Here is a 27,316-nt window from a genome sequence, read left to right as displayed (position 1 = left end):
TGTTTTGCATTCATTTTTTTTTTTTTACATCTTTATTGGAGTATAATTGCTTTACAATGGTGTGTTTGTTGCTGCTTTATAACAAAGTGAATCAGCTATACTGCATTCATTCTTGATGGAATCTCTTTGTGCTTTTGGTATTAGAATTTGCTTGTGCTTTTTGTGTTTTGTTGTTCTTGAACTTTTTAAAAATTTTATTTATCTAATTTATTTATCTTTTTGGCTGTGTTGGGTCTTCGTTTCTGCACATGGGCTTTCTCTAGTTGCGGTGAGTGGGCTGCTCATTGTGGTGGCTTCTCTTGTTGTAGAGCACAGGCTCTAGGCGCGTGGGCTTCAGTAGTAGTGGCGTGTGGGCTCTAGAGCGCAGGCTCAGTAGCTGTGGTCCACGGGCTTAGTTGCTCTGCGGCATGTGGTATCTTCCCGGACTAGGGCTCGAACCCATGTTCCCTGCATTGGCAGGCAGATTCTTAAGCACTGTGCCACCAGGGAAACCCACTGAACTTATAAATATGGGAAATACTTCATCTGTCCCTAAGGAAAGCCCTTTGGGGCGTATCTTAAATAAATGGGCAAAATATAGCTGTGGGTCTATGACTAAAGAAGAGATGATATTTTATTGTAATAGCGTGTGGCCCAATATATGTTAGGATCAGGAGAGCAGTGGCCATTGAATCGCTCACTTATTATACGATCTTGCAGTTAGAATTGTTTTGTGAAAGAGCAGGTAAAAATGATGAGATTCTGTATGTAGAAGCAGTTATGCTATTGTAACAGGAGGAAAAGAAGTCAGACTGCTGCCACCTTATGGTACAGCAGTCGAAAGAGAAAACCAAGGGAAAACCTGTTCTACAAGAGGAAGGGGAGAAAGTGAGAGTGGGGACATGTTATTTTGAAACTTACACCCCCCCTCTGGCCAGCCCGGCTCCCCCACTGGCCGAGCAGACTGCACCAGCAGTTGTTCTGGCCACCCCCCGCCCACATGCCACCAACATATTCACCGCCTCCTGTTTCATTTACTTATGGGGATCAATTAGAAGTTCCTATGCTAACCTCCGGGGCACAGGGGCCAGGTTTGGTGTCACCATCTAAGACCTGACAGGGCACCCAGTTTGGACTAGGAGCCACTGCTGGAGCAGGGCAGTTTCCCTTGCACCAATATCCTATAGGAGGCCTTAATGCAGATGCGTTTCTTAAACCAGCTGGGTTTCTATGGATGCACAAGCCATTCTCAACATCAGATTTGTTTAGTTGGAAAAACTATAACCCTACTTACCGAGAGGACTCCCTCCGCATGACTGAAATTTTCACTTCTGTCTTTGCCACTTACCATCCCTCTTGGGCATTCACACTCGTATGAATATGATACTTACTGGGGATGAAAGAAGGATGGTCACTGACAAGGCTAAAGAGGAAGCACACTAGCTTATCCAGCAGATCCAGACGGAACTCCAGAAGCAGATCTGACAGTTCCTGCTGCTGAGCCTGACTGGGAGCCTAATAATGGAGGTAGCCTGCTCCTAAAGCATTATGGGAAGTGTATCTTAGTGGGTGTTCCAAAGGGAGTACCTAGGCAAAAGAGCGTAAACAAAATTCAGGAGATACAACAAAAACCCACTGAGGATCCATCAGAGTTTCTAGAAAGAATTTATCAATCTTATAGGTGCTACACTGATGCAGATCCTGAGACCCCCAAAAATATGAGAATATGAGGTAAATATGACCTGCATTGGGCAAAGTACCCAGATATAAGAAGAAAATTACAAAAGTTAGATGGTGCAGTTGGAATGAACCCTTCTCAATTGGTAGATGTTGCTTTTAAAGTGTTCAACAACAGGGAACAACGACAGAAGCGAGAGGATGCAAGACGGAATGCCACTTTTCTGGCAGCAGCATTGGATTCCTGGAAGGCAAGTAACTGGAAGGGAGGTAAGTCACCATTGAGGAGGGAACAATGTGCTTACTGTAAGGAGGAAGGGCGTGGGAAAAAAGATTGCCCTAGACTAAAGAATAAGAAAGAAAACAATAAATGAAAGATGGGAGCCTCTCATATGGTAGAAAGAGAGGAACACTCTGATGATGAATGAAGAGGCCTGGGGGCTCCCTTGAACTTGAGGCGTCCAATTACAATTTCCCCACAGGAGCCCCAGGTACCTTTGATAGTGTGGGACAAGTTGATTGACTTTCTGATAAATACGAGTGCAACAAACTCTGTGATAAACACCAAGGTGGCACAGAAAACATCTCAATCCATCCAGTTCATGGCAGTTTCTGGAGAAGTACAAAATTTTTCTTTCTTACAACCTCTATGCCAATGAGGAGACCTCACCCTGAAACACAGTTTCTTATGTATGCTGGTGTGTCCAATCCCTCATTTGGGCTGAGGTCTCCCTTGTAACTTAAATGCTCAAGTAACTTTTTGCCAAGACAGCTTGACATCAGGGTCCCACCAGCCCACACTGTAAGCCTACAGATGGCATTCATGGATGCCCCAGAAAAGGAGACAGAGCTCTTCCCCTGCACTCACCAGAGGTCTACGAAAAGGTAAGGCTGGAAGTGTGGGCTGATAGCACACCAGGGAAGGCCAGAAATACATGGCCAATGCAAATCCCCTTAAAAAGGCACACTGGGACATCTAATCCAAAACAATACCCTCTGAGGCAAGAAGCCCCAAAGGGAATTTAGCCAGTTCTCAAAAACTTTGAAAACAGGACTGGTTAAACCTGGTAGGTCCCATTTAACACCCCTATCCTCCCAGTCAAAAAGCCAAACTCAACAGAGTATCACTTTGTCCAAGACTTGAGGGCTATTAATGAAATTGTCCAAGATGTGCACCCTGTGGTATCTAATCCGTACACTCTCCTTACAACGATTCTGGAGACTTCAGCTGGTTCTCGGTTTTGGACTTGAAAGATGCTTTTTTTCTGCATTCTTATTGCAGAAGAATCACAGAAGCTGTTTGTTTTTGAATGGCAGGACCCAGCAACACAGGTAGTCCAACAGTACTGTTGGACAGTCCTGCCTCAAGGATTTAAGAATTCCCCTGCCTTGTTTGGGGAAATGTTGGCTAGGGACCTGAGAAACTTAATATTGGATGAGGGACTCTTACTCCAATATGGGGATGACTTGCTCATCGCAATCCTTGCATATGATGAGTCTACAAAATACCACAGGAGCGCTGAATTATTTGGCCAATTGTGGATATAAGGCCTCCCAGAAAAAGGCCCAAGTGTGTGCGAAACAAGTCACGTATCCGCGTTTTGTCATTCCTCCAGGACAGCGGGGTCTTTTGCCTGATAGAAAATGGGCAACTGCAGGCTTGGGAACACCCAAGCCTCACAGACAAATGAGGGGGTCTCTGGGAATGGCAGGATTTTGTCGGATTTGGATCCCGAACTACGGATAGGCTCATACTAAAGCTCCTCTACGAGGCTTTAAAGGGACATGAACTTGAGCCCCTTAGACTACAGAGGACAAAAATACATAATGGGGCCGAACCTACAAAGGACCAACCAGCAAGCCACTCAAAATTGCATGATTTGTGCTAAAAATAACCCAAAGACTGCTGTCAGGCCTCCCCACATGGGCACTCAACACAGAGGAACCTGCCCCACTGAGGACTGGCAAATAGACTTGACTCAAATGCCTCAAGCCACAGAAAATTTCAGACACCTGCTAGTATTTGTGGACACTTTTTCAGGATGGGTGGAGGCATATCCCACCAGGACAGAAAAAGCCTCTGAAGTGGTTAAAGTCCACCTTAAGGAAATTATCCCCCTCTTTGGGCTGCCTAACCCCCTTCAAAGTGACAATGGGCCTGCTTTTGTCTCCACCATAACCTAACAAGTACCTAAAGCACCGCGAATTAACTGGAAGCTACGTTCATCCTGGCGGCCGCAATCAACAGGAAAAACTGAGAAAATGAATTACATATTAAAAAGGAGCATTGCTAAAATATGTCAAGAGACTAATTTACCTTGGGATAAGGCCTTGTCAGTTGCCCTGCCACGGATCAGAGGGGCTCCCAGAAGCAGCTCAAATTACGCCCCACTGAGATATTGTATGGTCGGCCATTCCAGGTGCCTGCCGGGGAGGGAGAATCTATAAATGCTCTGAAAGATCTAGCAGTTGCCAATTATGTTAAAACTCCGGGCACTATACTAACCTCTGTTCATGAGTTTGCTTCCAGTAGGTCTGCCTATCCAACTGAGGTAGCCCTACATCCTTTCCTGCCAGGAGTCCTCCTTAAAATCTAGAGAGAACAAGGGCCTGAGCACCATCTGACTACAAGGTGGACAGGACCACATGTGGTATTACTTACCACACACTCATCTGTCAAGTTAGCTGGAGTAAAGACATGGATTCATCACACTTGGGTTAAAGTAGCCCCACTGTCATCAGAAAATTACCCAACTCCTGAGAGGCCTAGAGAGCAATGGGTTTGTGAATCCTTAGAAGACTTCAGGTTGCTCTTCAAAAAGGATAAGTATTGAGATTAAAATTTTATTGTAGAAGAGATTTCATCAGGTTCAAATAGTTGTAGATAAAGAAAGAGAATTGTATTGCTTACTAAAAGTTTTAAGGAATATTCCTGACCCAAAACTGATCAATTCCATTTCACAACTACCCCCTCATCACCGCTGTTCAGTGGGAAGTAGCCAGAAAGGTCATTGCCCCTTTTTCCCACAAGATCATATAAAAGGAGCCTGAATTGGGACTAGGACAATATGGGTTTTTTGAGACGCTAGTCTGCCATCTTCTCCATCTGCTAGCCTTCCAATTAAAGTCGTTCTTCCTTGTCTCAACAACTCATCTCCTGATTTACTGGCCTGTCATGCAGTGAGCAGAGTGAGCTTGGGCTCGGTGACAGTTCCTCCCCCATCACTTTTCCCTATATTTCATTATCCACTCACGAAAGTAGGCACTTCAGTGAAACCTTTCCCATGGGATCATCTCAAGTTGCATAGAATTTAATGTAAATATCACAGACAGGGAGCAGGGTGATTGGAGCAGAGCTTTCTCAGAACTCACAGGACATATAAGGTCAGTGCCTCTGTTTTCCTTTTGTTTTTAATTAAAGGCATGTCCCTCTCGAGAGAACAAAGCCTATCCAGTGGCAGCCAGTCTGGGATGGCAGGAGAAAGCCGGCCAGATGCTGGTGAAATGCAGAAATGTGACTGAGGCTTTCTCAGGATGCAATCCAGGAGGTTAAAGGGAGAAGCACACGCTCTGGGACCAAGGTTCACTTTCCGGCTACGTTTAGACGTGCTGCATGGGTCTGAGATTCGGGGAGATGGCAAAGGTGCTCCCTGTGCTCTTTTCGATGTCCTCCACTATCAGGCCGTCCCAGAGCTCGATCAGGGTCAGTCCTCTCACGTCAAAACACAGCCTTCTCGGTGATGATTTCACCTTCTCTGTCAAAGCGGTCCACGCACCAATTCCCAGTCAACAGTCTGGTGCATTTCTCCAAGATTTTGGGTTCACTGGCCTTGGTGGAGTGTTCCGTGGTGACCATCACTCTGGTCTCGGTACTGGACACCAGATCCATCGCACCCCCCATTCCTTTCACCTTCTTGCCGGGTATCATCCAGTTAGCCAGGTCACCATATTTGGAAACCTGCATGGCTCCCAGCAAGGTTAGGTTGATGTGTCCCCCTCGAATCATGGCAAATGATTCATCGCTGGAGAAAAAACAGCCCCCAGGAAGAAGGGTGACTGTGTGCTTGCCCGCGTTGTTGAGATCTGCGTCCACCTCCTCTTTCAGTGGAAATGGACCCAAGCCCAAGATTCCATTTTCACTGTGAAGATGAACAGTTATAGTGGGGCTGATGTAGCTGGTGGCCAGAAGAGGGATTCCTATGCCCAAACTGGCATACAGGCCGTCCTCAAAGTCAAGAGCTGCTTGCTTGAGGATCCGTGTCCTTATACTATCTGCAGACTTGCATATTTCATCATCCTCTTTCCACATCATTAAATGCTCATTTCTTTTCTCATATTTTCCCCCCTGTATTCCTCGATCTAAGTAAATGTTAGGAACATGGATGTCCTCTAAGTAAATGTTAGGAACATGGATGTCCTCTAAGTAAATGTTAGGAACGTGGATGTCCTCTGGGGCAAACGACACCAGGTCCACAATTTCTTCAATCTCTACCACTGAGGTTCTCGCAGCTTTGCACATGGGCACGTTGAAGTTCCTGGCGCTGGCCCTGAAGATGACGTTTCCTGCCCGGTCGGCCTTCCACCCTTTCACCAAAGCAAAATCGGCCGTGACGTCGTGCTCCAGAAGGTAGTGCTGTCCGTGGAACTCCCTCACCTCCCTGGGCGGACTCAGGATGGCGATGTGGCCGTCCTCTAAGTACTTGCTGGGTGGGCCTCCCTCCTGGGCCAGGGTCCCGCAGGCCGTGGGGGTGTGGAAGGCGGGCACGCCGGCGCCCCCCGCGCGGATGCGCTCGGCCAGGGTGCCCTGGGGTGTGATCTCCAGCTCCAGCTCGCCCGCCAGGTACCGGTGCTCGCAGAGCGAGTTCTCCACCAAGTACGAGCAGACGATGTGGGTTCCCAGGAAAAGGCCGAGCCCGAAGTTCTCCTCCCCCACATTGCTGCCGACCACGGTCAAGTCCTTCACGCGGGTCTTGAGCAGCGCCCCTATCAGGTTCTCCGGGATCGCGCAGAGGCCGAAGCCCCGGACCATGATCCTCGCGCCGTCCGGGATGTCTCTCACGGCCTCCACGGGGTCCGCGTAGGGCTTGGCACGCGCGCGGGCGCTGCTGGCGAAGCCGCACACACCGCCCGTCGCCAGCGCGGGCACCGAGCGGCCGGCGGGGACCCGGCGCCCGAGCGCAGACTCCAGGAGCCGCAGGGCTGCCATCGTCCGCTCCGCTCCGGTTGGGGCTCCGGCCCCGGGCCCAGCGGGGACAGGCGGCGGCCGTGCGCGCCCCGCCCGCGCGTCACAGGGCAGGGGGCCCCCGGCGGTGATGCGGCCGCCCGGCTGGCTCCCCCGCCGCCCCGCTCCGTCTCCGCGCTCGGAGGGCCCGAGGCGCCGAGCTTCCCGGGCCGCGAAGGCGGGAGGTGGGACCGGTCCGGACCGTCAGGCGGGACTGGAGGGATCCGGGGACTGGCGCACGGAGGCCCCGAGGCGACGTCCCTCCGGGGAAGCCTGGGCGCCGTCTCCTTCCTCTTCATCGTCACCCTTCCTCCCCGGCGCGTTACTCCTGTCCCCCTGCCCCCAGATCCACCTGCACTTCAGCGGTTCCCACACCTGTGTCCCCAGCACGTACTGTCCTGGAACCACATTTGTCACAACTAATCAACCAATACTGGTATCTTATTATTTACTAAACATCACGATCTACTCAGATTTCATTAGTTTTCTCCAGCGTCTTTTTTCCAGGATCCCACCCAGGGTCCCACATTGGCATATAGTCATCACAACTCCTTAGGCACCTCTGGGCTGTTACAATTTCTCAGACCTCCCGTGTTTTCTGATGACCTTGACAGTTTTGAGAAGTACTGGTCAGGCAGGTGTTCTGTAGAATGTCCTTCAGTTTCAGGTTGTCTGATGTTTTTCTCATGGTGAGACTGGGGTTCTGGGTTTTGGGGACGAAGACCATGGAGGTGAAGTGCTGTTCCCACTCCGTCAGATCAAGGGTGTCTGGGAGCTACATGACGTGTTCATGGGAGCCTGAGCACCCGGCTGAGGGGTGCCGCTCAGGTTGCCCCTGCAAAGGTACTGCCCCAGCCCCCGGCATACTTTGGGAAGCAAGTCTGTAAGTGCAGCCCACACTGAAGGAGGGGGAGAGATGCTACACCCCCTTGAGGGGGAGTGTCTCAGAGGGTTGTTTTATAGAACGCTGAATCAGATCCTGTCCCCCTCCACTGCTATTAAATAAGATGACATCTATTTCAGAGTTACTGTTTTGCCCACTTCTCTCAGCCTCCTCACAGCCGTTGCCCAGCCCCCTGTGGCCCCCGCTGTACCACAGACACACCAACCCTGCGCCCACCAGAAGGCTCTCCCCCAAACACCTGCGAAATGAATGAAGGTGTGAATCCTCATTCTACAGATGAGGAAACCGAGGCTTAGGAAGGTAAGTAACCTGCCAAGGTCACCGAGTTAGAAGGCTGCAGAGCCGAGATTCACACCCAGGCCTCTGCCTCGGAGCCTGAGGGTGTGAGCGCTTCCCCTCGCCCAGCCCAGGACGGAAACTCCTGGTGCAGAAGGCAGCTCCGTAGAGTAGAAAGAATCTCCCATTTCTTGGGGAGGGAAAACGTGGACTCACTCTGAGCAACACAGCTGTTGGTCCTGCAGAAGGAGAGGAGGGACTCTCGGCTGGTAGGGGGTCTCCTGCTGTCCTGCACTGCGGGAACCTCACTCTCTACCCACTGAGTCCCCGCGGAGGGGTGGAGGTATCCCCCAGCAGCACAGGTGGAAAAGGCCAGGCCTCCAGGGCCACGTGAGGGGCTCGAGCTGCGCCTGCCGCCAGCAGCTTCCTCGGAGGAGCCCCCAGGGGAAGGTTCGCTGCTGACCCGGGTCTTACCATCATCTGTTTCCACATAGAGGCGGAGTCCCAGGTCCTTGTTACGGTTCAAGAGCCAGCGGTCACTGGCTGCTGTCACATCCAACACCAGCCAGCCCTCGTCCCCAGATCGGAGCGTCTGAAGATCCAAAAAGAACAAGTCAGACTCCCTGTGGACACGAAAGAACAATTAACCGAGGGCCGGCACAGCTGCCTTTGTGTTTCCAGTGCCCTCTGGGGGACCATTAGTGGGGCATCTACCCCGCCTGGCTCTGACCTGGGTGCCTTACATGCCTTTTCTCACTGCGTCTACCGTACAAAGGTGTTACTGTGCCCGTGTACAGATGCGGAAACTGCGGCTCAGGAGCTCAGCGACCTGCCCATGTCCCACAGCTAGGACAGTAGGATGGGGACTTGAATCCAGGACTGATGCTGGGCCTCTCCCCACGGTGACACGAAGCCTCGGGCCAACCATCTTTCTTCTCTGAGGGTGAGCTGCCCAGGAAGCTCCCCTTCTGTCCTCTGGGAAATGTTCCCCCCGGCACCCAGGGTTGGGCTGGACCCTCCGACAGAGGCTTGAGCGGGCCCGCGGGGCGCAGGGCAGGCACCTGTTGGACTGCTCCAGGACCACCTCGAACATGCTGACGTGGAGGGTCCAATTGAGCAGGTGGGTACTGGGCAGCTTGTAAATCCGGAACTCCGCGGCCGTGACGGCCTCCCCCGCCGGGATCTGGGTCAGGTCAAAGCGGAACTCCTTCCACTGGGGCTCCTGGTGGCCCAGGGTGCGGTCCCGCTCCACTGCAAGACAAAGTGGGACTGGCGGTCACTTGTGGTTCCAGCTCGGGCTCCGGGGTGGGCAGGGCCGGGTGGGATCTGGGGGCCTGGGCAGTCTGGGTGGGACCGCTCCCTGCTCGAGAACAGGCTTGTCCCAGCTCTGCCTCCTGGGTGCCGAGAGGGCTTGGGGAGCTGTGTCGTGAGGCACCTGGCACATGGCGGTGCCACAAGGGCAGTGTCCATGTCTGGTCCGCAAGCCCCAAACCCAGCCTGCCCCGCTCAGCACCCTGCTGGCTCTGGGACCCACAGATGGGCACAGGGCAGGTCCCTCCTCTGGGGAGATGGACATCAGACCCAAGGCAGAAAAGGGCCACGGTGGCAGCAGGGACATAGCTGAGTGCACTTGGGCAGGACGGGGCTCCCGGAGTCGGCCGGTATGTGGATGGGAGTTGAGGGGAGAGAGGGCTTTGGAGCTGGGCCTTGAGGGGTGAGAGTGAATTTGCCACGATGTCAAGGGAGAAGGACGCTGCAGAGGCAGGGTCCAGCCTGAGCAAACGCCTAGAGCCGCGGAACGACAGCACCGGCAGGGAAAACAACAGCCATAAAGCCCAGCAAAGGGTGGAAGGACGGCAGGACCCTCTTTGGATCAAGGGGAAGCAGGAAGCGGGGCTGGAGGGAGACACGGAAAGAACCAGGAGAAGGCGAGGTAGGATGACAGCTCCTGGAGATGCTGGGTCAAGTGCTGGGGAAGCTGGAGGGTCCCACGGCATGATCTGAGCAGGCTTCCCGGAGGAGGTGACACCTGAACTGGCCTTGAAGGATGGGACTGACTCTTGGTAGGTGGATAAGGTGGGGGAGAAGACATTCCAGGCAGAGGTCCTGCACAGGTGTGAGGTGCTGGGGCCGCCCACCATCCCGCAATGTGCGGCTCAGGGCATAAGTCTGGCTGTGGCCTGACTGCGGAGAGCTGGAATTCTGGCCTCGGAGCGTGGGCTGTGCTCTGGCCAATGGGGCCTCAGGGCTCTGGGCAGCAAGGGAGTGTGGTTTACGGGTAGAGTGGAAGCTATGTGTGGAGGCGAGGGTAAAGCCCAGGCTGGAGGGGACCCGAGGCAGGCCAGCGGCAGGGCTGCTCTAACAGTCTGGGCAAGAGACCGCAGGAGCAGAATAAACCCCATATTTCCCCAGCTGCCCGGAAATGCCCAGGACAGTATATTTAGAGCGTCTCACTTTAGCCTCCTGTCACTTTCAAACACTAAAAATCTGTGTTTCCGCAAAGCAGGGGCGGAAGCCTCCCAGAGCCTTCCCCCAAAACCAACACTGAGATTTTAATTACATGTCTGTCAGTCTTTTTAAAAATTCTCTGACTACTGAACTCAGTGACCACAAGTCACCAGGCTGGTGGCAGAGGCGGATGTGGGAGCACTTCCTGTCCTTGCGGTGGAGACCTGGTCCGGTGATGGATGGGCAAACAGCTGTGCTGGGCGGGGCCAGTGGACACATGTTTGGGCAGGAGATGGGCGTTTCATCCCCTGACCAGGGAGGAGGGAAAATAGAACCTCCATCATCTGACAGGGTGCTGGACCCGCAGCAAATGCCCACCTATGGGCCAGGCTGTTTCAGGGGCAGCGTGACACAGGACGGATCTGGGTCCTCCCACAGAGGCAGGATGTGGAGGGCAGGGTTCTGGACCTTTGCCGAGTGATGCTCGCCATGAATATCACCGCACGAGTCCCCTCCTCCCTACACACTCAGACACAGAGCTTTGGGGACAATTTCCATGGATTCGGTAACTGCAGAGACCACCTCGGTTACATGGCTGTGTAAGCGTCCCTGATCTGCAGGATGAAATAGGTCCAGGCTGTTGGTTGTCACAGGGTGTGGCCTCGAGAATAAGGAGGGGTCACTCAGCCACGCCCTGAGCCCGACACCTCTCAAAGCATTCTTAAGTATGTCTGCCCCCAAGGCACAGTGGGTGACCCTTGGTGGGTCACTGGGAACCTCTGTCTGCAGGCCTGACACTGACTCATGTTGGATCCAGGACTGAGGGAACAACCACAAACCTCCCAGCTCCTGCGGGCACCAAGCTCTGTGGCCTCCCTCCCTTGCTGACCTGGGGGCCCGCCTGTGCTGAGTCGAGCCCTCTTCACCTGGACTGACCTCAGATCCAAGCTTCTGTCCTGTGGGTTCGTGAAATCGATACATGCCCCCACCAACCCCCCACCCCTGCCCAATAGTTCCAGCACGGGAAACTGCCTGCCCCAGTGTTCCAGGCAAGCATTAGAGGTGGGACATTTTTAGGAAAGTGATTTTCATCGGAAATTGATAAAACTTCTGGGATGCGTCATTAAACTGGACATTACCGTAAGTAGCCAAAGGAGAGCGCCCCATTTCATTGCTGGGACCACGTGAATGTACAGCTTTTCAGTAGTTGCTTCTGTGGATTAGGGGAAGATGTTTCTCAAAAGCTGGTGTTAAGAAACAGCATTTGTTGGGACCTAGATGCCCCCTATGGTAGTTCCTGGGCTGGCTGCCCCTGCTTTAGCCACTAAAACAGCATGGAGAAGGGTAGATGCTCTGACCTGCAGCTGGGGCTTCTGGTCCCAGCCCTGGTCCTGTCAGCAATCAGGTACTTACCCTGGGTGGCCTCAGTCTGCTCATCTGGGAAGTGGGGATCCTAGGATCCTTTCCACATAAGGCTGTGAAAGGGCTTTAAAAAGGACAAGGGTCATGGGATAGGAGGGATGGCCATTCCTTAGGGGGTGGGAGGGGTGTTGACCTCTAATTTCCTAACTTAGTTGACATGTCAAAGTAATAACTTCCTGCCAGCACCATTGGGAGTTTCATGTGTGGGACTCAAAAGCCATGGAAGAGAAAAGAGAGACATTCAGTTTTCTTCCTCTAAATAAAAGTATGAAATGAAAGATTATATAAAATAAGAATATATCAATGCATCCGAATGGCATTTGGATGGCTTCAGATTGCCTCCTTTCCACCTGCCTGACCTTTGTGAAGACACTTGATCCTGTGGGCCTCGGAATCCACATCTGCAAAGTGTTTGCTACAGAGATGAAATTGAAATTAAAGTGTGAAGAGCCCTGTCTGCTACTGTGGCCGCGCTTGGTGTGGTCCAGCAAATGCCTCTAACCTATTATTCAGGAGCCTTTCCTTTTTGGTGCACATTCATGCCCAGCTTCCACCTTCCCCTATAACCAAGGTCTGGAATCTCCCAAACATGCCCAGGCCTGGAGACGCAGCCCTTCAGCAATGTCAGTGGTGCCGTCCACTGCGTTCCAGCTCGGGCACAAAGCAAAAACTGATCCCTTCTTTATGAAAGTGCTGAAGATTCCAAAACATCAGCGCTCAAAGGACAGATCACTGCACACAGTCTCCTCTCACTTCTATGCACACGTGGAGACAGATCCCAGGAGTCCTGGCTCCCATCTGGGCTCCCTTTCACTGCAGTGGCCCTCCACCGTCCAAGGCTACAAAACAGCATAAGCCCTCCACCTTGGAGTTGGCGGGTCCCTGCTTCCTGCCCCGCTGCTACTGTGGGATGCTCTGTAGAGGGAATTTAGGGGAAAGGCCAAGGTCTGCACAATGTGATTTCTTGGGTTTTCCTGGTAAAATTTGCTGCAGGTTGTGGAATTGGGAAGTTCATCCCCGGGTCCCCTGGCAGATTAAGACAGGCTGGGGGGTGCAGGGAAAGGGGTGCTCCCTGCCTGGCCTATGTTCTGGATCCTGGCCATCTAAGTCCTGCCAAGAATCCTCTCTCCGTGGTCGTCCTGGGGGGACTGCTGAGTTTGAAGCAAGAGGATAGTAAATTATTCCCCCTCTCTGCAGAATCTGGGGTAGGAATTCCTAATCTGGCGGGGGTGGGGGGGGGTCCTATACGTTCACCTTTGGGCACGCGGGAGAAGACTCCTGACTCTGCTGCCTTCTCATGCTCTGGAGGTCTTCTAGAACACTCACTTTTCCCTTCATGTTTCCCAAGCACATCTAGGAATACTAATTAATGTGTGTATGCAGCACATTTGAAAGCAGTGTTTATTGAACGCAAGTCAGTATTTAGGCACTGGGGAAACTGTGGCCCTGTGCCTGTGAAGTTTATGTGCAGGGGGGAAGTCAGGTAGGAAAGAGTGAACAAACAAAGTCATTGTATGCGACGAGCCCTGTGAAGGACACCAAGAGAGAGGTGGGATTGGGGATAATGCAGGGAGGGTGTGTGGGGTTACTTTATGTTTCTAACTTAGTAATTTTAGATTATTTAGATTCAGAGAAAATTGTTGCAAGAATTATTGCAAGAAACTTCCCATATACTCTTTACCCAGCTTTCCCTAATGATAACCATCTTACATAACCAAAGCACAGCATAATGACCAAAACCAGGAAACTGATATTGGTACGATATTATTAAGTACACTACAGACTTGTCTAGAATTTTGCCGGTTTTCCAACTTATGCCCTTTTTCTGTTCCAGGATTCGATCCTGGATCCCACATCACATTTCACTGTTAGGTCTCCCTGATGTGCTCTGACCTGTAACAAGTGCTAAGCCATTCCTTGTCTTTCATGCCCTTTCTTATGAAGAGCACTGGTCAGGTATTTTGTAGGCTGTCCCTCAATTTGGGTTTAGCTGATGTTTTCTCATTATTAAATTGAAGTTACGGATTTTGGAGAAATCCACCTCAGAATTTGTGTCCTCTTCTAAGCACGTCAAATTGGATGATATAATGTCAATATATTGACATTATGTATTTATATATATATATATATATATATATATAATTACTAGTGATGTTAACTAATTCTTTGGTTAAGGTGGTATCTGCCAGGTATCTTCACTGTAATGTCATTATTTTTCTTTTGGAAATAATAACTATCTTTAGGGAGAGATTTTGAGATTTGCACGTATATTTCTCCTCAAACTTTTGCCCACTAATTTTAGCAATTATTACTGTAATATCTGCAATAGTGATTTCCTATTTCCTTCTTTCCCTCTACTTTTATTAATTGGAATTCTTTTGAAAGGAAGGCTTGCCCTTCTTCCCATAATTATTCTGTCATTTATTTATATCATTATGGGTTCACTGATATCTCATTTATTCTGCGGGTTATAATCCAATACAATTGTTGCTCAGATTGTTCTAGCTTTGCCCCTTGGGAGCACCTTTGGGTTGGCCCCTTGTCCCTTTGACACGCCCCCCCCCCATCCTTTTTTTGAGTACTTCCTAATTGTCTGGCACCACCAGATGCTCCAGGCCCATCTTGTGATTTCCCATTCCCCGCCACTGACATCAGTCACTTCTCCAAGGAGCTCTGGTTCATTTCATTTACCATTTATAGAATGGGGATTTAAACACCAAGCTCTGAGCACAGGGTGTGCTCATTAAAATAAAGTGTCATGCTTTTAGGCGCTCTCAGTGGACAGAGCTAGGAAATATATGTGTGTATACTAACCCAGGCATAAACACACATCTGTATTTATTTCTATTTTTTCTGGATATATCTATTTTAAAAATTGGAGTTATACCTTTAGTTCCAGTTCAGTGTGGGGTTACTTTACTTTTTTTAAAAATAAATTTATTTATTTTATTTATTTATTTTTGGCTGCATTGTGTCTTCCTTCCTGCACGTGGGCTTTCTCTAGTTACAGTGAGTGGGGGCTACTCTTCATTGCAGGGTGCGTGGGCTTCTCATTGTGGTGGCTTCTCTTGTTGTGGGGCACAGGCTCTAGGTGCATGGGCTTCAGTAGTTGTGGCATGCGGTCTCAGTAGATGTGGCTCGCGGGCTTTAGAGCACAGGCTCAGTAGTTGTGGCGCACAGGCTTAGCTGCTCCGTGGCATGTGGGATCTTCCCGGATCAGGGCTCAAACCCGTGTCTCCTGCATTGGCAGGTGGATTCCCAACCACTGTGCCACCAAGGAAGCCCCCAGTGTGGGGTTACTTTAGATGTGGTACTTTGGAAAAATCTTTCCAGAGAGACACTCTAAGACTGGATCAAGCACTCGTGCATTGCTGGCAGGAACGCAAAATGGCATAATCCCTATGGAGCGGAATCTGGCAATATCTAGCAAAATTATACATGTTTTGACCCAAACATCTCATTTCTAAGAAATTGTCCCAAAGACACACTCACAAAAATACAAAAAGATGTACATACAAGACTATTTGTTATGACCCAACTTTGTAACTTGTTACAGAAAAAGACTGGAAACAACCCAAATGTCTATCAACAGAAGATGGAATAAATGAACCACAGTACCTCTTCATGATGGGGTGCTAAACAGCTGTAAATTAGAACAAAGAGATCATCTATATTCTGCAATAAAGTGATCTCCAGGAGACAGTTTTTTTAAAGAGAACTAAGGTGAACAGTACAGATAATATACCTTTTATCTAAGAACAGATCAAAATACAAATATTACAAAAATGCATACACATCATAGGTACATATATATGTAATTGTATTTTTAAAACGGAGATAAACTACAAATTAATAAATTAATTAAAAAATAGTTGGAGTGGGTGAAATAGGTGAAGGGGATTAAGAGATAAAAATCTGCAGTTATTATAATAAATAAGTCATGGGTGTAATATACAGCGTAAAGAATACGGTCAATAATATTGTAATAACTTTGTATGGGGACAGATGGTTACTAGACTTACAGTGATCATTTCATAATGTGTGCACATGTCAAATCACTATGTAGTATACTTGAAACTAACATAATATTGTATGTCAACTATATTTCAACTTAAAAAATGTAGTTATCTTTTGCTGGAGGAAGAGAACAGAGACAGAGTGTAGGAGACAGGCATGGAAGCCAGGGCTCTCTGAATGTCCCTTGCTTTGTAAATTTTGTAAATATTTCACATAAAACAAGAATAAAACAAGAATAATTCAAAATACAAAAACAAAGAGTAATACCTAAGACTAAAATGCAGAATAAAGTAAATAAATGGTGGGTGTATTGAGTTGGTGGCTTACCCACACAGTGAGGAATTATTTCAAGTCATTTTCAAACAGAGTAATTTGACTGTATATCCCTAGTGGGATAGCTTAAGGACAAAATAAACTAAAAGTAAATCTTAACTTTTCAGTAATCATATTGCTATGATGACGTTATTCTACACCTATTGTACGTGTAGGATATGTTTATATATATAATATATATAAGTTATATATATATACTTGTAGGATAAAGCAAACGACTATCATATTAATGTTGTTAGGACCAAATTATTCAGTGCAAAAGAAAATAGAAATATAAAATATAAAAAAAAGAATTTAAGTAAGTCTATAATCCTAAGCTTGAATTGGAAATATTAGTTTGAGGGATAGATTGGGAGTTTGGGATTGACATATACACACTGCTATATTTAAAATAGATAACCAACAAGGACCTACTGTATAGCACAGGGAACTCTGCTCAATATTCTGTAATAATCTAAATGGGAAAAGAACTTGAAAAAGAATAGACACGTGTATATATAACTGAATCACTTTGCTGTACACCTGACAATATTGTTAATCAACTATACTCCAATATAAAACAAAAATTAAAAAAAAGAAATATTGGACTTCCCTGGTGGCGCAGTGGTTGAGAGTCCGCCTGCCGATGCAGGGGACACGGGTTCGTGCCCTGGTCCAGGAAGATCCCACATGCCACGGAGCGGCTAGGCCCGTGAGCCATGGCCGCTGAGCCTGCACATCCGGAGCCTGTGCTCCGCAACGGGAGAGGCCACAACAGTGAGAGGCCCACGTAGCACAAAAAAGAAAAAGAAATATTTGGGGACTTCTCTCGTGGTCCAGTGGTTAAGAATCCGCCTTCAAATGCAGGGAACGCAGGTTTGATCCTTGGTTGGGGAACTAAGATCCCACATGCCGCGGGGCAACTAAGTTCACTTGCACAACTACTGAGCATGCGGGCCACAAACAAAGAGGAGCCCGCGCGCCACAGCGGAGGATTCCACATGCCGCAATGAAGATCCCGCGTGGGGCAACTAAGACCTGACGCAGACAAAACTAAAATAAATAAATAAATAAATATTAAAAAAAAAAGAAGAAATATTAGTTTGGGGAATTCCCTGGTGGTCCAGTGGTTAAGACTCTGCACTTCCATTGCAGGGGGCACGGGTTTGATCCCTGATCAGGGAACTGAGATCCTGCATGTTGCCTGGCGTGGCCAAAAAATAATAATTTTTTTAAAAAAGGAAATATTTGTTTGAACTCATGATTTTTTTCTCTTAGAAAATACATATTCCCTAGCTCTGTCCACTGAAAAAGCCTAGAAATTGTGGCCAAGGAGGGACAGCGGGGAGCTCTAATGCCCCGAGTGTAGTCTTAAATGATCAACTCCACCACAAGGCACGAGGGCTCTTAGAGAAATGACCCATTTCTGACCCAGGGCAGGAAATGCATAAGCGCAGCCTGGAACATCTCATCCCAGAAGGCAAGGAAGCTCCCTGAACCTCCTAGGAGAGAGTTAAAAGTACTCTGAAGCTAACCTGAAGAGGCTTCATAATAGCCATGGAAGGGACAATTTGAGCATCAGAGAGAACAGTAATAGATTGAAAAGTATCACGTATATTAACATCCATTAGGTCATCAGCAGCAACATTGGTCATCTTTGGACAGAATTTCTCAAACTTGTCACTACTGACATTTTGGGCCAGATGATTCTTTGTTGTGGGTGATAATTCTTTGCTGTGGATGACTGTACAGTGTATTGTAGAATATTTAGTAGCATCCCTGGCCTCTGCACACTAGATGCCGGTGGCATCACCTTCCCTTCCCCAGCTGTGACAACCAAAAATGTCTCCAGATATTGCCAAATGTCTCCTGGGAGATTGAGAACCACCGCCTTTGCAGAATGTTAGGAATCAATTCACTCTTCTAAACCCTGGTAAATGAGGGAAATAAACAGTCAAGTCTGGAGGAGGAAGAAAAACCAGTCATGTGAAGAGGTGGTGGAAGAGCCTTCCAGGCAGATGGAACCACAAACGCAAAGGCCCTGAATCTTTGAGAAACATCCAGGAGGTCCACAGGGCTGGAATCTAGTGATCCAGGGTCTAGGTGTCCAAGATGAGGCTGGAGTGAGAAGCAAGGCCAGTTCATGTACAATAAATCCTACTTCTCAGCCTTCAAGAATTCATCACAGTGACTCAAGGAAGTTCTGTGACCTAGGAAGAACTTAATAAAGTTCAACTCTTGCTGATGCTATGACACTTCATGACCCTGTGAGGTGGGTTGGAAGCCACTTGTAGTTTCTTGAAGCCACCAGAGACTCTTGACAGCCAGCTCCACTGAGATACCTGAGTGGTGAGGCTTGGGCCCAGCACTGGGGACGCACGATGCCACTGCTGGTTCCACAGGTACCTTCTCTTCTACAAAGCTCCACTTGGGGAAGCAGTCAGAGTGTTTGCTTTCTTAACCCCTTATTGTGGCTCTAGGAAAATAAGCAGTCTCAGACCCTCGGCCTTCTCCTCCAGCCTCTGATAAAAAGGCCTCCAGATCCCACATTTGCAGAAAGAGCCTGCCGGGGGCACGAGGCAGCCTCCACCACCACGGCCACCATCCACGTTCTGCCTTCCCACGTCTGAGGGTTGCACCCTCCACACAGGCTAGATCTCTAGATGTCACACCCTGTATCCGCCAGCCTGACACCAATAAAGGCTTGGGCTATCTTTGTGCCCTGGACCAAATTTAGAGTCACTGAGACAACCCAAGTCTGTCTTGTTTCTACTAAAATTTATCTTGTTTCAAAAGACACCCTCTTCTTCCAGTTCAGCATGCCCATTAAGAGAATGGAATCTGCTTCCCTGGTGGTCCAGTGGTTAAGACTATGCGCTTCCACTGCAGGGGGCTTGAGTTCGATCCCTGGTTGGGGAACTAAGATCCCACATGCTGCACGGCACAGCCAAAAAGAAAAAAAAAAGGAATCTTTTGACAGCCACCTATGGACTGGGAGAAAATATTTGCAAATGATGGGACCAATAAGGGCTTAATTTCCAAAATACATAAACAGCTCATACAATTCAATAACACACACACACAAAAACCAACAAACAACCCAATCAAAAAATGGGCAGAATACCTAAATAGACATTTCTCCAAAGAAGACATACATCCAATAGACACATGAAAAGATAATCATCATCACTAATTATTAGAGAAACACAAATCGAAACTACAATGCAGTACCACCTCACACTGGTCAGAATGGCCATCATTAAAAAGTCTACAAATAATAAATGCTGGAGAGGGTGTGGAGAAAAGGGAACCCTCCTGCACTGTTGGTGGGAATGTAAATTGGTGCAGCCACTGTGGAGAACAGTATGGAGGTTCCTCAAAAACTAAAAATAGAACTACCATATGACCCAGCAATTCTCTTCTTAGGCATATATCCAGACAAAACTATAATCTGAAAAGATACATGCACCCCTATATTCACAGCAGCACTATTTACAATAGCCAAGACATGGAAACAACCTAAATGTCTATCAACAGATGAACGGATACAGAAGATGAGGTATATATATAAAAAAGAACAAAATAATGCCATTACGGCAACATGGATGGACCTAAACATTATCATACTAAGCGAAGTAAGTCAGAAAGAGAAAGACAAATACCATATCACTTATATGTTGACTCTAAAATATGACACAAATGAACTTATCTATGACACAGACTCACAGACATAGAGAATAGATTTGTGGTTGCCAAGGGGGCGTGGGGGAGGGAAGGATTGGGCGTTTGGGATTAGCAGATGTAGACTATTATATATAGGATGGATAAACAGCAAGGTCCTACTGTATAGCACAGGGAACTATATTCAACGTCTGTGATAAAGTATAATGGAAAAGAATATAAAAAGAATATATATAACTGAATCACTTTGCTGTACAGCAGAAATTACCACAACATTGTAAATCAATTATACTTCAATAAAATTTTTAGAAAGAGAGACAGAATGGCATCTTCTGACCTGACAGTCCTTCCTGCCCTCAAACCCTTCCCCAGCCCCTCAGGGCCCATGGGAGGGTCTTACGCTGGGCTCTGCTGTCCAGCCTCCGCCCCTCACCCACACAGGCTGGCCCTGCCCATCCTCACAGCCTCCTGGGTCCTCTGGTGCAAACACCCTCCCCCTGGAGTCCCTCCCCGAAGCCGCTCTCTCCGGGGTTGCCCCATCCCGCCAAGTATAAAGGCTATTTTCTTCTCGGTCCAGCTGTGAAAGCCCCCTTGCCCGCCTCTGAGCCCACACACATCAGCCTGCCGGTCTCTCCCTGTCCCTGTCCCGGGGGTCCCCGTCTCTGGTTCATCTGCCCTCTGGACGGTGACCACTTTGAGGACACAGACTGGACAACGTGGGGTGGAAACGGGAGGCCTCAGCAGTCTGCTCGTCCAGCCCCTCGTGTCCCGGGGGCCCAGAGAGGGGAGGCCTGGCCCCTCATCCCAAGGGCTCCTGGTCCCCAGGACAGCGGCTCAGCGTCCAGCAGCGCAGCCCCTGGGCTGGGGCGTCCTGCTGGTCTGGGAGTGGCTTCCACGTCACCGAGGGTTTCCAACCCAAGCCACCCATGTTCTCACTTTACTGTGGGACTCGCCTCCGTTCACGGCCCGGCCCCCGAGGTGGAGGACAGGCTCCCTCGGGACCCTGGAGGCGGATGGGCTGGGCCCGTCTGGCTGGTCCTGCCGGTAACAAGGCCGAGGGGCCCCTCAGACCTAAGGAAACACCCGGGTCTCCGCGGCCTGTGCGGGTCCCGAGTGAGCTGCAGAATCCATCACCCCCCGGTTCTGCCCCTTCAGGGCTTCCTCCCGCCCAGGAATCTCAGCGCTGCCCAGAGCAGGCCCCCCGCTTCACTTCTGGGGGTATTTTTAGTCAGTTCTCATTACTGACTTTTTCAAGAGCTGTTTCCATAAATGGCTCTGTGCTTATAATTACTGGTCCAGGCCTCAGCCGGCTTCAGAGCCCAAATTAAAAGGGAACAACCTGCCCACTGCACCACATCAAGCCCGCCAAGGCCAAACATAGATCCAAGGAGATGTGAGCAAGAAGGATGCGGTTCCTCCAGTTCAAACCCAGGAAAGACCTGAACTGTGGGGCTTTCCAGAAAGACGTGGTCACGGTGACACATCCCCTCTCTCCCGTGGGGAATGGGTGCCCGTGAGGAGTGGCGGGTGTCCTCCCGCCCTGTGCCTCAGCCCTGGAGGAGCCCCATCAGTGGGCAGGGAGGGTGGGGGACACATTCTTTTGTGGGAGCTGGAAAGGCCTTCGTGGCAACCCTGCCTAGATGGGAAACTGAGGCCCAGAGGGGCACAGACTTGCTGGGGTCACATGTCAAGTTAGGGGCCCTTCACGTGGACTTGCAGACTTGGAGCCCATATAAAATGAGTGGCCCTGGACTTTCTGGGTGGCGATACTGGTATGGGGGAATCACCTCTCCACAAGATTCTTCCATCAACAGGTGCCTGAGAGGTGGCCTGCTGAGGCCACTGTTCTCCAGGCAGGGCCCTGCAGGGACTCGGGTCCCAGGGGAGGGACAGGGTGATCTGCAAAGACGGGGAGGCTGGAGGGACCTCCCTGGCGGCCCAGTGGTTAAGACTCTGTGCTTCCAATGCAGAGGGCGTCGGTTCCATCCCTGGTCAGGGAACTAAGATCCCACATGCCGTGTGGCATGGCCAAATTATAAAAAAAAAAGCAATAATAAAAAAAAAAGATGAGAGGCTGGCCCTGCTTATGTGCCACCCGTCCAGGCCCAGAGTCAGATTTGGTCGCCGTTCTGAGGTTGTTCATAGTTTCTTAGTAGGGCCGGGGGGTGGGTAGGAGAAAAACGGACTAGATGCGCCCCCGAATCAGACAAGCAGAAAGCAACTCCATTCCTAAGAGAAATACAGATGATCGAGGTGGAGGGCGCTCGTGGAGGTGCCTTGGGGAGGAGTGGTCAGAGAACACTTTTCTAGGAAACATAGTTGAGAGTGGTGGAAGAATTCTGACAAGCAGAAATGGAGTAAAGTAACCGAGGCAAAGCACGGAGGTGGGAAATGATGTGTCAGCTCCCATTTTTTGAGCACTGAACTGTATGCCAGGCACCACCCTGGGCACGTCACACAGGCCATTTTTGTTAATGTTTACCTAACTGTGTTAGTTATCTATTGCTGGGTAACAAATTACCCCAAATATAGCAGCTGAAAACAACCAACACTTACTATTTCACATGGTTTCTGAGGGTCAGGAATCCAGGTGCTTAGCTGGGTGGCTCTGTCTCAGGGTCTCTCATGAGGTGACAGTCAAGCTGTCAGGTGGGGCTGTGGTCTCTGGAGACTTGACTGGGATGAACAGACCCACTTCTAAGCTCACACTTGTGGCTGAGGGTAGATGACTCCTCATGTGGACCTCTTACGACATGACCTTTCCTCAGAATGAGTCATCTTGGGGGTGGCAGGTAGAACCCAAGACGGAAGCTGCAGTGTTTTTATAACCTAATCTTGGAAGTGACACAGCATCCCTATTGTCACATCCTATTGGTCACATAGACCAGCGCTGGCCCAGTGTGGGAGGACATAAGGGTGTGAAAACCAGGAGGCAGGGATCATTGAGAACCATACTGGAGGCTGGCAACCACGGCAACCCTGTGAAAGAGGCATTCTTCACCCCATTTTATAGCTGAGAACACCGAAGACCAAGGAAGTTAACTGATTTGCACAAGACCACACCCAGAAGCCCCCAAGGTGGGATGAGAGTCTAGGTGTGTCTGTCTCCAAAGTCTACATTCTTTCTCCCCATCCACAGCCTCATCAGGTTGGGGACATGTCAAGGGAACACCGCAGGGTCCTGCTGGACTAGAATGTCAAACGCCGAGTGCCAGGCTGGCAAGAAGGAACACGCAGACGGAGCCCAATCAGGAGAAGCCATGAGTGGATTTTCACTTGAGGAACTGGAGTTCCAAGAACAGGCTGAGAGCTTTTTCACCTCCATGCCTCCCCTCTGCCTGGACACCTCCTTTCACCCGCTTCTGACTAAGTTCTACCCTTCTTTCAAGGTCCAGCACAATGCCACCTCCTTCAAAGCCTTCTCTGTCCCCCAGCCAGGAGGCCATTCATTCCTCCCCCTCTTCTGGCCTTGTTCATCCCCCACAAATGAGAGCGGGACCTGGTCTGTCTTCTGCAGCACTGAACCTTCATGCTCGTATCTGAGTGGGGGAATGGCCATTTCTCCCACTTTGCAATCATTTACATCGAGTTGTCTGTGGGCCTATCTTTCCCACTGTAATGAGCGGATCTTGGGCTGGGGCTCGTGCTTTGGAGTGGGCACCAAGATAACCAGGGAGGGCAACAGCACACAGTAGGTTCCCAGGAGTGTTTGTGAAGCAATGACCTCAGACTGAAGGATCCAACCTTCTCCATACCTGGGTCTTGCAGCCTTTGGCTTCCCCAGAACCCTTCCTGTATTCAGAGCCCTAGACTGTTCTGAAGGAACGGCTGCGGCTCAGGGGGCAGAGCCAGCAGTTAAAGGAAATAACTGGGTTTTACTTCTGGTCTTGTCACTGACCAGCTGGACTTGGGCTAAAAACAAACAAACAATCAAACCAGGCTAACATTTACTGAGCATTTACCAGGCACTGTTTCAGCCCTTTACATAGAGTAAGTCATTTAATGCTCATAGCCATCCTAGGAGGCAGGAACTATTATCGCTCCCATTTTACAGATGAGGAACCTGAGGCACACAGCAGTAAATAACTTACACAAAAGTCATATAAATATATCTTAGGTCAGACTTCCTGGGCAACAGGCTGAGTGGGTAGGTTTAGTGGAGAGTGTTCTTCCAGGGAACAAGCAGGAGTGGGCACAGTTGAACAGCTGACGCAATCACAAAAGGGCCAGCCCAGCCCATCTGCACGGGGAGCTCTGGCCTGATGGCCCTTCACAGTTGTCCCTCCTTGAGGCAAGGGGGCTGGGCATTTATACCCCAATAAGCCAGGATGTGGGGTGCCCTCAAGGAGGGTGCCCAACCTTGAGCAAGAAGCTGGTGGACTGATGTCGAGAGAAGGACCCAGCCGTCAGCAGCCCACCCTCCAAGCAGCTGGTGCAACAAGTGACGCAGTCCCAAAGACAATATCTGGGGAGCACCGTAGCATCCACTAAAAACGAGTGGCAGAATGGGGATCTGATCCTGGAACCGTGTTCTTACCACTCGGCTCCAGGTCCCCAAGTAAATGATGGGGGCGGGAGGGTAGACAAACACAGCAGGCTCTTCCGCATAATTCTGGCTACTGTTTACTGAGCGGTGCCAGGCACTTGCTAAGTTTTTCAATGCCTTAACCTGTATAACCATTGCACTATGGTACAGGTACTATTATCCTGATTTTAAAGATGAGGAAACTGAGATGCTGAGACTTCAAGTAACCTGTACAAAATCTCACAGATCTCAAGTAGCAGACGCTGAATTAAAACCTGGTCTTCCCCCACTGTGCTCTCCCACCTCCAAGGCCAACCTTCCTCACTGCTGTGACCCAGTTTTCATATCTGCTCCTTTGGATCTGGGCACCTAGGACCTTGGGCCAGTCACTTATACTCTTTGAGACTAGACTTCTCCTCTGTCACCTAGGGGCAATAGTAGTCATTTATCTCAGAAGGGTGAGAAAAGACTGTGAAGATGGGGGCGGGGAGGAGTAGCCAGGCATCAGGGATTCACAGGGCACACCATTCTGGTGGCCAAACAGAGTTTTGGAGAAAAGAGACCCACCTTCAACTCTTGGACAGAGAAATACCTTTGGAAACCATCAACAAAATGAAAAGGTAACCTACTGAATGGGAGAAAATATTTGCAAACCACATTTCTGATAAGGGGTTAATATCCAAAATATATAAAGAACACACACAACTCAATAGCAAAAAAACAAACAATCCAATTTTTTAAATGAGCAGAGGAACTGAATAGACATTTTTCTGAAGAAGACATACAAATGTCCAACAGGTACGTGAAAAGGTGCTCAACATCACTAATCATCAGGGAAATGCAAACCAAAACCACAATGAGCTATCACCTCACACTTGTTAGAATGGCTATTATCAAAAAGACAAGCGGGGCTTCCCTGGTGGCGCAGTGGTTGAGAGTCCGCCTGCCGATGCTGGGGATGCGGGTTCGTGCCCCGGTCCGGGAAGATCCCACATGCCGCGGAGCGGCTGGGCCCGTGAGCCATGGCCGCTGGGCCTGCGCGTCCGGAGCCTGTGCTCCGCGACGGGAGAGGCCACAACAGTGAGAGGCCCGCGTACCGCAAAAAAAAAAAAAAAAAAAAGACAAGTGATAACAAGTATTTGTGAGAATGTGGGAAAACGGGAACTCTTGTGCACTGTTAGTGGAAATGTAAATTGGTGCAGCCACTATGGAAAATAATATGGAGGTTCCTCAAAAAATTAAAAATAGAACCACCATATGATCCGGCAATCCCACTTCTGGATATATATCCAAAGGAAATAAAAACAGGATATCAAAGAGAAAAAAGTGTAAGTATGGTAGTGGTCACTTTGCAATATGTACAAGTATTGAATCATTATGTTGCACACCTGAAACTGATATAATATTATATGTCAATTATATGTTAATTAAAAAAAAGATATCTGCACTCCCATGTTCATTGCAGCATTGTTCACAACAGCTGAGACGTGGAAATAACCTCAGTGTCCATCTACAGATGAATAGATAAAGAAGATAAGGCGCGTGCGCGCGCGTGCACACACACACACACACACACACACACAAGGGAATGCTATTCAACTATGAGAAAGAAGGAAATCCTTCCATTTACGACAACGTGGATGAAACTTGAAGGTATTACGCTAAGTGAAGTAAGCCAGAGAAAGACAAATACTTCATGATATCACTTATATGTGGATTTTAAAAAGTTAAAAAGTCAGAAGAGTAGAAAAGTGGTTGCCAGGAGCTGGGGGTAGGGGAAATAGGGAGAGGTTGGTAACAGGGTGCAAACTTTCAGCCGTAAGTTGAATAAGGTCTGAGGAGCTAATGTCAAACGTGGCAACTATAGTTGATAACACTATTATATAATTTTGAAATTTGCTAAAAGAGTAGAAATTAAATGTTCTCACACACAAAAAAGAATACATATGTGAAGTGATGAATGTGTTAATTAACTAGATGGGGGGAATGTTATATGTATATGCATAGTAAATCATCCTGATGTACACTTTAAATAACTTACAATTTTATGTCAATTATACTTCAATAAAGTTGAAATAAAAATAAATGAATAAAAGGTAGATAGATAAAAAGAAAAATAATGTGGTCACTTAATAGTCACTTTCAAGACGGATAAAGGATTTATTGTTAAGTGAAAGACAAAATGGCAAAACAGTGGGCATTTAGATTCCACTTTGTAAAAAAGAATAACACAAATTGATAAAATATCAGGGCTGGTTGCTGGGGAAGGGCTAAGCTAAAGGACTAAACATTGGTTCTCCCTGAGGTAGACAGAGGATTACTAGGAGCTTCCATATTATATGTTTCTAGACATATGGTCTGAATTTTCTATCATGAAATTCTATAATGAATCTATACGGTATGAATTTTCTACAATGAATATGCATCAGTTCTATAAATCCCAAAACAAAGATAATCACGTTCCTAGTTTACAACACATGCTCACATTTAATACAGTCCAATTCAGCAGCACGTACTGCACCTAATGATGGGCCCTGGGCCAGGGGGAGAGGCAGCTTCTGTGTAGGACAAGAGCAAAGGATGTGCAGGCAGGGAGACAACCTGCTGTGTACCTTGGGAAAACCACCAAACTACCCTGAACCTCACTGTCCTCTTTTTATTTTTATTTTTATTTTTTTTTGCGGTACGCGGGCCTCTCACTGCTGTGGCCTCTCCCGTTGCAGAGCACAGGCTCCGGACGCGCAGGCCCAGCGGCCATGGCTCACGGGCCCAGCAGCTCTGCGGCATGTGGGATCTTCCCGGACCAGGGCATGAACCCGCGTCCCCTGCATTGGCAGGCGGACTCTCAATCACT

At 48.9% G+C, this 27,316-nt stretch overlaps 2 protein-coding genes across 2 annotated transcripts in view; both read right to left on the bottom strand.

The window, feature by feature from the left end:
- LOC137218549 (bone morphogenetic protein 8B-like) overlaps positions 1-27,316 on the bottom strand; it is a 41,362-nt gene that overhangs the window by 9,605 nt on the left and 4,441 nt on the right. The window contains exons 2-3 of the mRNA XM_067725604.1: positions 9,119-9,308; positions 8,532-8,680 (exon numbers count right to left, since the gene is read on the bottom strand). Coding sequence (XP_067581705.1) covers positions 8,532-8,680; positions 9,119-9,308 — 339 coding nt within the window. The remainder of the gene's footprint in view (positions 1-8,531; positions 8,681-9,118; positions 9,309-27,316) is intronic.
- Positions 4,945-6,862, bottom strand: LOC137218548 (succinyl-CoA:3-ketoacid coenzyme A transferase 2, mitochondrial-like). The gene is given in 3 exon segments (XM_067725603.1): positions 4,945-5,379; positions 5,381-6,040; positions 6,101-6,862. Coding segments are annotated over 3 exon segments (1,545 nt in total). The 3' UTR covers positions 4,945-5,256.

The sequence above is a fragment of the Pseudorca crassidens genome, chromosome 2 (genome assembly GCF_039906515.1).
Source record: "Pseudorca crassidens isolate mPseCra1 chromosome 2, mPseCra1.hap1, whole genome shotgun sequence".
NCBI lineage: Eukaryota > Metazoa > Chordata > Mammalia > Artiodactyla > Delphinidae > Pseudorca > Pseudorca crassidens.
The sequence above is the reverse complement of the archived record's forward strand: the minus strand, read 5'-3'. Positions and strand labels throughout refer to the sequence as shown.